The sequence below is a fragment of the Amblyraja radiata genome, chromosome 1 (genome assembly GCF_010909765.2).
Source record: "Amblyraja radiata isolate CabotCenter1 chromosome 1, sAmbRad1.1.pri, whole genome shotgun sequence".
Classification (NCBI taxonomy): domain Eukaryota; kingdom Metazoa; phylum Chordata; class Chondrichthyes; order Rajiformes; family Rajidae; genus Amblyraja; species Amblyraja radiata.
In genome coordinates, this window is record NC_045956.1 from 7,505,775 (window position 1) to 7,520,210 (window position 14,436).

At 40.6% G+C, this 14,436-nt stretch overlaps 1 protein-coding gene across 3 annotated transcripts in view; it reads right to left on the reverse strand.

Annotated features, from left to right (window-relative positions):
- The window catches only part of kiaa1109 (KIAA1109 ortholog), a 311,921-nt gene that overhangs the window by 23,188 nt on the left and 274,297 nt on the right, over positions 1-14,436 (reverse strand). For all 3 annotated transcript variants that reach the window (XM_033016927.1, XM_033016881.1, XM_033016832.1), the window contains 6 exons: positions 13,630-13,834; positions 11,279-11,482; positions 10,489-10,668; positions 10,262-10,399; positions 6,698-6,949; positions 2,683-2,836 (listed from right to left, as the gene is read on the reverse strand). In XM_033016927.1, coding sequence (XP_032872818.1) covers positions 2,683-2,836; positions 6,698-6,949; positions 10,262-10,399; positions 10,489-10,668; positions 11,279-11,482; positions 13,630-13,834 — 1,133 coding nt within the window. The remainder of the gene's footprint in view (positions 1-2,682; positions 2,837-6,697; positions 6,950-10,261; positions 10,400-10,488; positions 10,669-11,278; positions 11,483-13,629; positions 13,835-14,436) is intronic.

Genomic DNA, 14,436 nt, shown 5'->3' on the forward strand with positions numbered 1-14,436 from the left:
CTGACCCTTATACCTAGGTTTATGCAATTTTATTGCAACCATTTTCATTTCAAGGAATCTAAAGGAGTGATCTGCCCCATAGTTTAGGAGATCGGCACAGTTTCCAAATTTTCAGATGATGAATCTTGGAGGACGGAATAGGCTTCAGAGAGAATATAGACACACTGGTGATTATTGGATAGGTGTCAGATGAGATTTAATACTGTCAAATGTTAAGCATTACATTTTGGTATAAAGATTGAGAAGACGAGATGCGAACTAAAGAGTTCAATTTTAAAAGGAGTACAAAAACAAAGACCTACGAGGCATATTTCATTAAAAGTGACAGGGCAGGCTGAGAAAGTGATTTTTAAAAAACGTATGAATTCTCGTGATTTTTTTTATTTTTTAAATACAGTACGATGAGTTAACTCAATCTTTGGAAAGAATGCTTGAATACTTTGGTCGTTTTAGTCACAACTTACTTTAGAACAAATTTAAGAGCTTTTGAGAGGTTACAAAAGAGTGACTGAAATGATTTCTAAGCTGATGATGTGGACAGGATGGAGAAGCTGGATTGTTTTCTTTGAAATAAAGAATGGTGAAATGACAGGTGTTTTAAAATCAATAAAGTATAAAAATAGAAAGAAACCTTTTTGTCAAGAACCAAGAATCATAGAATAAAGACGATTTGAAAAAAATCTAAAGTGATCAGAATTTTTTTCATTACAGACAGCGAGACATTCGGGTCTGGAATGCACTGCCAGGAAAGCAGTGGAAGTCGATTTAATTGCAGAATTCAAAGGGGAACTGGATATTATCTGAAAGTAATAATACGGGTTTACGGAAAGAGGGTCGGACAGTGGGACTAGTTGTGTAAAGTTAGTAAAGGCTCCTGAGGCCAAATGGCCTTCATTGTTGCTGTTTTGCTTTTTGCATTACGAGTGAAGCAAGGAGGGCAATTTTTCTCCTGTTGATCACTAAGTCTAAATTAATGCTGGCGGGCAGATGATGAATGTCTAAATACCCACAGAAGTAACAGCTTTGATGACAGGAATGAATAGCATGGTTCAGAATGCAAGAGTCTCCATCACCACAGGTTTCTTATAAAATAACTATATAGACACTGAGAATATTAACAATACTCTTCGACATTCAGTGAACCAAGATAATAATGTCTGACATTCTTGTGCAGTTCTTGGTGGCTTCTATCTACCAGTTGCATGGCCAAGTGATTTTAAGGAGTACTAGACTAAGTGGGACCCATTGGGTCCCGTTCCCCCAACTCAATATTCCACCACTCACCCATAGCCCCCAACTACGCAGGCGCGGCTGACGGGTTCATGTTGTGACGACAGAGATCCCCGTTGTGACGTGGGTCACGGCAACCCTCCCCCAACTGCGCCTCGCCATCCCTCTTCCTACCCCTATTCTCCTTCATTCCCCCCCATCCACCAGCACTCCCTCCCCCTCTTCTTCACTCTCCCTCTTTGTTCCCCTCTCCTCCCCACTCACCTCTCCCCTACTCTCCCTCCCTCCCTCATCCCTCTCCCCTCCTTGCCCCCTCCTCTCCCTCTATATCCCTGCTCTCCCACTCCTTCAGCTCCCCCATCCCACAATGAAAATCGCGATTTAAAAAAAAATGAAACCACCCCCCTATCCAACCCCCCCACAATGAATATCGTACTTATTTTTTGACAAACAGTTTTTTTTTAATGTAAATGAAATTCGTGATCCCATTGTGACGTAATTGTTTGGTGGAACACTACTGACGGGCAGGGCAAGTGGAAAACAGGTTTTTTTAAAGTGCTTTTTGTGAAGTTTATAATGTCAATAACATAAAATATACCATCAATCTGAACAAAACTTGTTTGACATCACAGGACAATGGTGAGTAAGGTGGTGCATAAATTGTAGCGGTATTGTGTACTGTTTTTGTGCAAATAGAGGTACAAACCGGGCAAACAAATATAGAAACAAGATGAGAATTTTAGTAATATATAGATATAAAAAAAAGCTCAGTCAAATGGCAAGAATTATTCTGGATATGCTAGAAAAACAAGACAAAATGATATAGAATAGAACAATCAGCAGCTTTATCTCTCCACAGATGCTGTTCGATTTACTGTCCATTTTCAATTTTATTTCAGAATTCCAGTATTTTGGTTTTTGGGAGACATAATGACACTTGGTTAAGCCGTGTAGGGCATGTTTAGGTTTTATGTCAGGAAGCAAACATTTACACAGGGAATCAGAAACCGTTGAAGCAGGTTTTCAGGAAATGGGACCACAGTTCTGGCATCATTAACAATTTTACAGCAATGGAAGTTTACATTGTGAATTTTTAGATATACAAGACAAACTGAACTTAAAAGTCTTTTCATTAGAATCCAATCTGCCATTGATGAGTAAGCCAACAATATTGGCATTATTCGTTGCAATAACTAGCAGCTGTCATCTTCTAATAGTTTTATAAACATCAAACATGAACAAAAACTTCTGTTTGAAATTGTAATCGTTGCGCTAAATTCAAGTTTAAAATTATTCAAAGCAGGATCAGTAATTTTAAACACTTTTTTTCACATTCTACCATTTTAACACATGCATTCAATTCTAAAATGAGAGATACAGGTTTAAGTTATCTGTTGTCAGAAAAAGAATTGTATTCATAACATCTATGAGTGACTAAAGAACATTACTTACGTAGTATTTCCCATAACGTTACTCATATTCATTTGAACGTTTAACTGCTTCAGATTGATTGCAAAGACCACTAGTGTCTCCCATGGTGCAGCTTGCTGGTTTGCTAATTTTCCATTCTTATTGAATGCTGTTGTGGATATTTTGGTAATAGAATCTGCCAACAACAAAATATCTGTATTACTTTCAATCAGAAGGGTGAAGCACAATGAACAAATGATTCATGTTATAGGACATTCTATGAAAATAAAATAAATGGATTAAATGATAATTAATTGTTTACTCTATTGTAACTCATTACAAAATTAAAGCAAGCCTAGATTTCCCCCAGTGATATTGCTACTTATTTTTCTTTTTATCATATTTGGTCACTTATTGTCTAGATCTCTGTAACTGTAGATGCCTGACAAGTGCCTGCATGCTATCCATGTTCTTCACATAGCTGATGAACATTTTGGAGTTGGATTCAGCCATACTTTGTGAGGAATAAGGAGTCCAGCTGTATGAAAGAAATGGCTGCACTGATGGGTATCTATAGAATTTGCTGGGAACATCAGTAAGACATGTTCCAGGGAACCTGCGTACAATACCCAGCTCCAAAATGTGTCAGCTGCATGAAAAGTATGGAGAGCCTGTATCACTGCATGGTGGGTTCTATCAACAAGGCAGGTGAGTCATTTATATCCCAACTTCTTAAAGTATTTCCACTGTACAAAGAATACTAGAAAGCAGATCTAACTGTATTTGAAAAACCTGGTACAAACCAGTTCATTTTGCTTACTATCAGCTTAAATATTCACCCCCCTAACACGGTAGATATCCGATGTATGAAGGCGCAGTGTAGCAACATGTCACGATTTTTTCAACAGTATTTCCTAAATCCACAATCTCTACTACGTATCAGAAGGGCAAGGACATCAGGTATATACCAAAAGCTGGAGTAACTCAGGCAGCATCTCTGGAGAGAACGAGTGTGATATTTTGGGTCGAGACCTTTCTTCAGATGACACGAAACATCACCCATTCTTTTCTTCCAGAGATGCTACCTGTCCCGCTGAGTTACTCCAGCTATTTGTATCTATAACTTTGGTTTAAACCAGCAGCTGTAGTTCCTTCTTACAGATATCAGGTATATAATACGCTCCCAGCAAGCTGAATGGAATTGAATTGAATACATTTTATTAGCCAAGTATGTATACATACAAGGAATTTGCCTTGGTGCTTTGCTCGTATGTAACAACACGATATACAGTAGACTATTAAAAATAAAATATTATAATTTAAACGTGAAGAATGAAATAAAATACCAGAGCAAAAGGAGGCTGTTTGTGGAAAAAAAGTTGTTTTTATGTCTGGCTGTAGCGGCTTTGACAGTCCGGAGTCGCCTTCCAGAGGGAAGTGATTCAAAGAGTTTGTAACCAGGATGAGAGGGGTCAGAGATTATCTTACCCGCTCGTTTCCTGGCCCTTGCAGTGTACAGTTCGTTGATGGGGGGAAGGTTGCAGCCAACAACCTTCTCAGCTGATCGAACGATGGGCTGCAGCCTCTGGATGTCATGCTTGGTGGCTGAGCCAAACTAGACCAAGATGGAGAAGGTGAGGACAGACTCTATGATGGCCGTATAGAATTGGACCATCATTGCCTGTGGCAGATTGTGTTTCCTCAACTGCCACATGAAGTACATCCTCTGTTGTGCCTTTTTGACTATGATGGCCTCCCATTTAAGGTCCCTTGAGATGATGGTTCAAGGAACTTAAATTCACAGATGTGACTGTGGCGTTGTTGATGGTGAGGAGGGGGAGCTCTCCTAAAGTCTACAATCAATTTCACCCTTAAGAGCATTGAGCTCCAGGTTGTGGCGATGGTACCAGGACGCCAGCTGTGTCACTTCCTGTCTGTAGGTAGATTCCTCCCCATCCTGGATCAGTCCATTCAGGGTTGTGTCGTCCGCAAACTTGAGAGGTTTGACAGAGGACTCTGTGGAGATGCAATCGTTGGTGTAGAGAGAGTTGAGGAGAGGGGAGAGTACGCAGCCTTGCGGTACTCCTATGCTGAGGATCAGCAGGTCAGAAATGTGCTTTCGCAGTGTCACATGCTGCTTCCTATCTGTCAGGAAGTTTGTGATCCACTGACAGAGGAGTTCAGGCACAGTCAACTGGGAGAGTTTGGAGTGTAGTAGCTCTGGTACAATGGTGTTGAATGCAGAGCTAAAATCCACAAACAAAATCCTTTCCATCTAGGTGCTGGAGGATGAAGTGCAGGCCTAGGTTGACTGCGTCATCCTATACAAACTGCAAGGGTTCCAGCAAGGGGTGTGTGATATTTTTCAGGTGGGCCAGCACAAGTCTTTCAAGGGTCTTCATGATTATAGAGGTCAGTGTGACAGGCCTGTAGTCATTAAGACCAGCAATCCTTGGCTTTTTGGGCACGAGAACAATAGTGGAGACTTTGAAGCAGGCAAGGACAGTACAGGTTGCAGGGACCGATTGAAAATGTCTGTGTAGACTGGTGCCAGTTGTTTTACACAGAGCTTGAGGGTAGAGGAGGAAACATTGTCCGGCCCTGGAGATTTCCGGCTTTTCTGTCTCCTGAATAGCTTTTCCACCTCCTCAATTGCTATTGTTAGTGATGGAGAAGTTGCCAGGCTGATGTTGGGCGGCAAGAAGGGGGTGGGTAGTGGACGAGGACCCAGTCATTGCAGACTGGAGTCAGGCTGTAAGTAGGTGTGAAGTGGTGATTGGGGAAGAGTGGGTGGGGGAGGGAGGGAGTCTATCGAACCTTCAGTAGAACTCATTCAGGTCGTTGGTCAGCTGACGATTGTCCAAGGAGCGGGGGGGATTCCTCTTGTAGCTGGTGATTTCTTGCAAGCCCTTCCACACTGAAGAAGAGTCATTAGCTGAGAACTTGCTCCTCAATGTCTCAGAATACCTTTCCTTGGCAGCTCTGATTCCTCTTCTCAGCTTGTACTTGGCCTGCCTGTAGAGGTCTGCATCCCCACTGCTGTAGGCCTCATCTTTAGACTGGCGGAGCTGCTTGAGTTCTGCTGTAAACCAAGGCCTGTCATTGTTGAACCTGATCCGGGTCCTAGTGGGAATGCAACTGTCCTCACAAAAGCTGACATATGCTGTCACGGTGTCTGTATATTCATCAAGGCTGGTCCTTGCTTCCCTGAACATATTCCAATCAATGCAGTCAAACCATTTAGTAGATTTTAGTTTCTGCCTGTAGGTCAGAATAAGGTGAACTTAACAATGATCAGAGAGTCCCAGAGCTGCACGGTGAACAGAGTGATAGGCGTTCTTAATTGTAGTGTAGCAATGATCGAGTGTTCTCTCCCCTCTAGTGGGGCAGGTAACGTGATGTCTGTATTTTGGAAGCGCTCGGCCGAGGTTAGCCTTGTTAAAATCCCCACAAAACAATGACCATGGAGTCCGGGAAGTCGCTCTCTACTCTCATTACCTGGTCAGCTCCACTCTAAGTCACAAACCGTCCTAATATTGAAGTATATCGCCAGTTCTTCACTGACAAAATCAGTTGCCCCCTTCCTAAAAGGACTCTGAGAGTATCTTTACATGAGACAACAACTCAAGTGGACAATTCACCACTATTTTCTCAGGCATTTAAGGATGGGCAATAATGCTAACATGCCAGTAACATCTACATTTAAACAAGATTGTGCACTGACATAATCTCGTTTCAGCTTTCACAGCTACGTGGGAAGCTATAGCATCCTGTTTTTTTGGGCCATAGTTGACAGGAGTTACTAGAAACACACAACATCTAGCAATCTATTATCAAGTGGGTGGAGGCTAAATTCTAATTACAACAATTATGAAACAGGAAACATACAGCTACAAATTAAAGTGTCTTGCTTGACAAAAATCAAGCAAACTGACTGGTTAAAATTACAATCTTCATATTTGATTTAATTGTGTATACACCATGTTTATCAAAAGGATTTCACATTATATAGGCACACAGGGATTTACTTAACATCACTACACATCTATATCTGTACCTCTTCTTGAAGCGGATGAATCAGAGATTGTCCGAGATCGGATCACTGAAGGGGATTTTACACTGTGCATCATGCCAGCTGGTGATGTACTGTTAGATGATGCATGATCATTGAAGACATTTGCTGTCTGAGCCACGTGCGAGTAGCTAGAAGACTGTGCTGTTTGATCCCAGGTACGCCAATAAGCCTTGCGTGTTGATTCAGGAGAAAGATGTTGGCTTTCTAAAGAATCCGGAGTTACGGGTCCGGAAGCTTCAATTGTTTTTAAATTTGATAATGTAAAAAAATAAATAATTAAGAAACTATAAGAAGTCAGTTTTTCACACAGAATAACAAATAGTCTCCAACAGAATGAAATGCAAGATTAAATGTTGTTATTAGTCTGATTCATGACATCAAAATAATGCAGCTTTTACAGGCATATAAAACCACAGATCCATGGAATCCCAGCATAAAAGAACGGCAGTGGCTTATCACATTTGTGGCAACTGCATGAAATAAAAAGCTATGCAAATAAGCACAATATCCTCTCTTTTTCCACAACACTGGTAATTGTTATTGTGCACTGTGGCATAGCTAGCACAACTTCCAGTAAATAGGATTTAATCCTGATTTGCTGTCTATGGATTTAGCATATTCTCCATGCATGCATGGGTTTCCTCCAGGTGCACCGGTTTCCCACCATGTCCCAAAGATGCTAGGGTTGATGGGCTAACCACAAACTATAAATTATCCCTTGTATAGGTGAACAGTAAAATCTGAGGAGAATAAAATTACATGAGTATAAATGTTTGCTCGATGATCAACATGGACTTGTTGGTCTGAAGGGTTTGTTTTGGTGTTGTATTATTCTATTTATGATAAGTCAAATTTCTTCCAAAATACAAGGGAATCACATATACATCATGCATTTCTGTCTGATAAAACAAAACATATTATAAAGTAATTACCGTAACAAAAGTGTACAGTTCTTCTCCTGTGATACACTGAATCTTAACCAAAGAGACAAATCTCTTTCGTCACCTCCTCAAAAAACTCACTCAAGTTAATAAGACACGACCACCTTCGCTCAGTCCACCTGAACCTACCTGATCTCCTGGTTGCTAAACACATTAATTCTCCTTTCCATTCCCACACAGACCTTTCTATCCTCGGTCTCCTCCATTGTCAGAGTGAGGCTAAACACAAATTGGAGGAACAGCATCTCATATTTCGCTTTGGCAGCTTAATGAATATTAATTACTCACACTTCAGATTGCCCCACCAAAGTCGCACTAGTTTTCATCCAACAAACAGCTAACAATGGGTTGTTAGCCTGTTTCCTTTCTCATCGTCACTTTTTTGCATATCTTTTATTCTTTGTTTTTTATCTCTCCACATCATCGTCTATATTTCTCATTTCCCTTATCCCTAACCAGTCTGAAGAAGGGTCTCGACCCGAAAAGTCACCCATTCCTTCTCTCCAGAGATGCTGCCTGTCCCGCTGAGTTACTCCAGCTTTTTGTGTCTATCTACGGTTTAAACCAGCTTCTGCATTTCCTTCCTACACAATTACAAAGCCATGCTGGCTATCTCTAATCACCCCATTCTCTTACAAATAGGAATAAATCCTCTCTTGAAGAATTATTTCCAATAGTTTCCCTGCCCCTGACATGAGGCTTGCTGGCCTTCAGATCCTTGGATTCCCTCTACTTCCCATCTTAAACAAAGGACAATTGGCTACTCTCCAATACTCCAGGACCTTGCCTGTGGCTAGAGAAGAAACAAAAATCCTCTTCAACCCTGTAATCTCCTCTCTTGCCCTCCTCAATAACCTGTGATAGATCCCATCAGACCCTGGGATCTTATCCACCTTAATGGTCTTCAAGAACCTCAGCACTACCTCCCTTTCGATTTCATAATTCCCTCGCATATTTGTATCCTCCAAGCTGATCTCACTGCCCTCCAAGTTCTTCTCATTGAATACAGATGTAAAATACTCGTTTAGTACCCCACCTACATTCACTGACTCAGAGCATAGATTTCCTCTATCTGTGAGTGGTCCTACCTTCTCCCTGGTCACCCTCTTATTTTAACATTCAAATAAAGACTTGGGATTTTCATCTCCAATGACATTCCCCTTTTGGCTCTTCTAATCGCCCGCTTGAGTTTTTTCTTTCTCACTTTATATTTCTCATAAGCCTCATCTGATGCCACCTTCTTAAACCTGACATATGGTTTTACTTTTACTTTCTGACCAAGTCTACAACCTCCTTGGTCATCCACAATTCCCTTACCTCGCCGTCCTTATCCCTCCTCCTCACTGGGAACATGTTGATCCTGCACTTTAATCAACTGGCCTTTAAAAAGCTTCCCCATGTCATCTGTGGACTCACCCAGTAACTGCCCCCATCTAATCCTTTTGCCGTCAATATTGGAGAAATCAATGTCACCCACTACAACATTCTGTGGTTCTTGCATCCTTCCGTAATCTGTCTATATATCCAATCATCTATCTCCCGCTGGTTATGCGATGTTCTATAATATAATCACATAACATCAAATTCTCACTTCTTATTGTTGAGCTCAACCCATAATGCCTCAGTAGACGTACCCTCCAGTATGTCCTCTGAGTACTGCTATGATATTCTCCCCGATTAGCAAAGCAACTCCTCCCCTCTTTTACCTCCCTTTCTCTCGTCTGAAACACTGAGCTACCGGCATTGTCCCTCTCACAACCAAGTTTCTGTAATAGGCACAATATCATAATTCCAAGCACTGATCCAGGCTCGAAGCTAATCAGTTTTACCCGCAATACTCCTTGCATTGAAGTAAACACACGTTCTTCATTCTCCCCATATTCATGAACCTCTCCCTGCCTATCCTTCCTTTAAGATTTACTTTCAATAACGTCCACGTTTTCATCATCCCTTCCATTTGCTGACCTGCTGCTCTGGTTCCCACTCACCTGCCATTCTCGAGTAGCACTAGTAAACCTCTCTGCAAACCTCTCCCGTTGAGGTACCAGCCATCCCTCTCGTACACGTCACCTCTGCCCCAGAAGAGATCCCAATGGTCCAAAAATCTGAATCCCTGTCCCCTGAACCAACTCACTTTCATCTGCCATATTTTCCTGTCCCTACCCTCACTAGCACGTGGCACAGGTAATAATCCAAAGATTATACCCTCAAGGTCCCATATCTTAACTTTTTGCCTTACTCCTTATATTCATTTTGCAGGACATCATCTCTTTTCCTACCTATGTCATTTGATGTTTCGGACTGAGATGAGGTGCTGCCTCACAGGTTTGGCAGTGGAGGTTCAATCCTGACCTTTGCTACTGCCTGTGTGAAGTTTGTACATTCTTTCTGTGACTTGTTGAAAGTTAATTGGCCAGTATAAATTGCACCCAGTGTGTAAGTGAATTATAAAATCTGGGGGGGGGGGAGTTGATGGAATGCAAGGAGAATAACATGGATTAGTAGGATTCATTGTAGGTTAATCTCGGTGGATGCTTGATGGTTGGCATGGAAAGGGCTGTTTCCATGTTATATCTTCATTACTCTAATCTTTGGATTATCTCACCTGGAAAATTGATTGTCTGATCACCTAGGAAGAGACGTCGAGCAATGCTTCTTCTGTACCAGGCTCTTGGAAAGGCTAGAATTTCACTAAGTCTACGCATATCATACTTGAAGGAAGCAGATCCTATGTCGCAGACAGCTGAAGGGAAAAAATGTAGAGTTAGGACACAGTACGTCCAAATACCTCATTAAATTTGTTGAAAGGATAGAGGAAGGAAAATATTATACCAGAGATATTAATTAAAGTGGTTTCCATCTTGCTGTTAGTTTTGATTGGTGTTTGGTTGTCAAACAATGAACCCCCTCCTGATCGTCTCATCCGGGATAAGCTAACTTTCACAAATTCTAGGTTAATACTGAGAGAATCCTTACGGCCCGTGACAGAGCTGGCTTCATCATCCACAGCACCTGCAGTATGAAAAGATGATCAAGAACACATTTATTTATTTTCTTGTTATCTTGTTATCATGTTATTCAGAAAGTGGAATGAAAACCCGAAAGTCCAAGTTTGAAAAAGTATTCAGCGATTTTCATTCCTTCTTTACAAACTTGACAAAATTATTTGGCCATTATCTGGAGTTATCATGTTAAGGACTATAACTAAGAATTCCAGCAATACAACATCATAGGGTTCAAATATATGCTAACTTACTTATTTTACGATAACCTAATGAGAAAAAATATCCTATACTTTTCCTTTGCATACCACAACACACCAAAAATGTAAAAGCTCAGCCTCTTCTGTTATATGAAGAAATAGCAGAGAAATGTTTGTGAAATGCTTACACTGATATATATACAAGCTTATATATGCACAACTATGTATTATCTTATTAAGAATCTGAATTAACTATCTTTCCAAATGTTGTAAATAATTTAACCATACAGAATATTTTTACAAAGGTTTTGGGTTTAAATTTGAATAAAAATGTCAAAATTAGTGTAATTCCACAGAACATTTCCCAGAAGCATTAAAAATAACACAAAAGTATAAATACAATTTGTTGGGCCTATTTACCAGCTGCGCTTGTGCCAGGAGTCAGGCCAGTAACTGTTGTTTTCTGCTTCCCAGTTCCATATGGATGAAAAACGTACAGAGAGAAATCCGACATACAAGCTGTAAAGCTCAGCCCTGATGCCGTGGTGCTGGAGTAAGAAAGATCAGATTGACTACTGCTGTGTCGGCTTCTTCCAAGTGGGCTTCCAAATCCAGAAGATGTACCTTCAAAGAGACGTTCGTTGATGAACACAAGAGATTAATTGACCAGATCATAAACATATGTATCAACCATCTGGACAGCACAAAATATCGCTTTATAATGATAGATTCATTCTGAAGATTATCTTTAAAAGGTTTGGATTCATTTAAAATCTTTAAATGAAGGTCACTTCCTCTAATCATTTAAAAATTTGCATATGTCTAGTCTGTTTTTTTTGCATGGAATTTGGTGTTCAGTGGCGAAGTGGTGGGACTTGTGTTAATTTTGAAGGAAAGGGTATCCACAAAGATTCAGCAGTCTCTGTAGCATGGATTTAATCTTTCTCAATATAGAGTAGAGTGCATTTCCCAACATTTGGGGTATTGTATTCAGTTCTGGACACCATGTTATAGGTAAGATGTTGTCAAGCTGGAAAGGGTGCAGTGAAGATTTACAAGGGCGTTGCCAGGACCTGAGAGGGTAAACATGCTAGGACTCTATTCCTTGGAGCACAGGATGATGAGGGGTGTTCTTATAGAGGTGTAGAAAATCATGACCGGAATATATCGGGTAGACGACAGAGTCTCATGCCCAGAGTCGGGGAATCAAAAACCAGAAGACATAGGTTTAAATTGAGGGAGGGAAAGATTTAATTGGAACCTGAAGGGTAACTTTTTTTACACAGAGGGTGGTGGGTGTATGGAATGAGTAGTTGGGGGAGGTGGTTGAGGCCGTACTATTGCGTTTAAGAAACATTTAGACAGGTTCATGGATAGGACAGGTTTAGAGGGATATGGGCCAAACTAAGACAGGTGGGACTAGTGCAAATGGGATATGTTGGTCGGTGTGGGCAAGTTGGGCTGAAGGGCCTGTTTCCACAATGTATGACTCTATAACATGAGTTGCAGTCAGACATTACCTCAAAGGATTGTAGAAACAAGGAACTGCAGATGCTGGTTGTCTTTGGAAAGACATAAAATGCAGGAGTAACTCAGCGGGTCAGGCAACATCCCTGGAGAATATGAATAGGTGACATTTCAGGTTGAGACTCTTCTCCTGTCTGAAGAAGGGTCCCGTACTGAAACGTCACCTATTCATGTTTTGCTGGAATGCTACCTGACCCGCTGAATTACTCCAGCATTTTGTGTCTTACCTCAAAGGCTTATTTAGCATGCGGCAAACTAGGAACAATGTTACCAAGTCACTTAACCTACAAACCTGTATGTCTTTGGACTCCCAGAGAAAACCCACGCAGGTCACGGGGAGAACATACAAATTCTGTACAGACAACACCCGTTGTCAGGATCAATCCGTGGACAGATATCGCGTGACCAATGGCCTGTTCCTGTGCGAACTGTTCTATATTCTATGATCATAACTTTATTCTAATGCTTTAAATATTTTTACAGAGTAAAGATCATGAAATATATTATAACTCTTACTAAAAGTATATTACATTTTTTGTCAAATATGTTGTTTAATTGTAATTATGGTTACCTATAATTAACAATTAAAATTTATATTACAAACTATAACTTTACTATAATTTATTACTTCTCAGTGAGAATGGTTTATAATAACTCGAGTTCTTGGAAATTCAGTGATTTGCACAGAATATATTAGCTAAATCTACGTACACTCTGTGGAGGTGCAAGGTATCGCTGGCAATAACTTTAGATGCACATGCATGTACACACTCTCATTTCATACTGCAAATTTAGTGCTATTAAATCAGTTGAACAGTTGCTAATTAATTCAGTAGTGCCATGCACTTGAAATCATGCTATATCTTCTTCAGAAGTAAATAGTCTTTGTTTGCTATACTGTATAAATAGTTTTCCCATTGTGAGGAATAAACGTTCTCGGACGGCACGGTAATGCAGCGGTAGAATTGCAGCATTACAGCTCCAGAAACCTGGGTTTGATCCTGACTACGGGTGTTGTCTGTACAGAATTTGTATGTTCTCCGCGTGACCTGCGTGGGTTTTCTCTGGGAGTCCAAAGACATACAGGTTTGTAGGTTAATTAGCTTGGTAAAGTTGTTCCTGGTGTGTGTAGGATAGTGTTACTGTGCAGGGATCGCTGGTCGGCATGGACTCGATGGGTTGAAGGGCTTGTTCCCTTACTGTATCTCTAAGCTAAATTAGACTAGACTACATTACCCACATACCTGATTTACTGGCAGCAGCTTTTAATACAGTATGAGCAAGCAATGAAGTGGCACTAGCAGATACTTGAGTTCCATCGAATGCATGTGAGAAACCCAAGCTTTCCAGTTCACTTCTATTAGATGAGAACACCAAGTCCAGCGAAGGCAGCTTCAACATACATTCAACTCTTGATACAGGTAAACAGCTGAACTTGATCTGTGATGGCTGCAGAATGCACATAGAAAGTTTTCAAAGGTTTGCACATCAGTACTAAAATACATTGGATCCATTGTGCAATTACAAATCAGCACGCTAAGTGCTGATTTGCCGGTAACGTTCAAATAATGCTATTTTCAGTTCGTTCAGAAATTGAAGTATATACTTGACGTTAAATATACTATTGCAAAATTAGTTCATTCATGGAGAGATAATGATTACAGAGGAAATAAAAAGCATGACTGAAGAGGTAAAACCTAATAACAAACTCCAAAACAAAACTATTAAATTACTCATCAAAACTAAACATTGCCAATGCATGACATATTTGCTATTTGGCACCAGATGCAGCCATACTGTAAGTCAAGGGTGTTATGTGACCACCTTTCTCTAATCTGTTGTGTCAGACATAGTAGAATTCAATTTGGAGATACAGCACAGAAATAGGCCCTTTGGCCTCTTGTCCGTGCCGATCAAACTGCTCCTTCTACACTATTCCCAACTGCCCACATTTAGCCCATATCCCACTAAAGCTTTTCTGCCCTTGTTCCTGTCCAAATGTATTTAAAATGGTGTGATAGTATCTGCCTCAACTACCTCCTCAGGCAGTT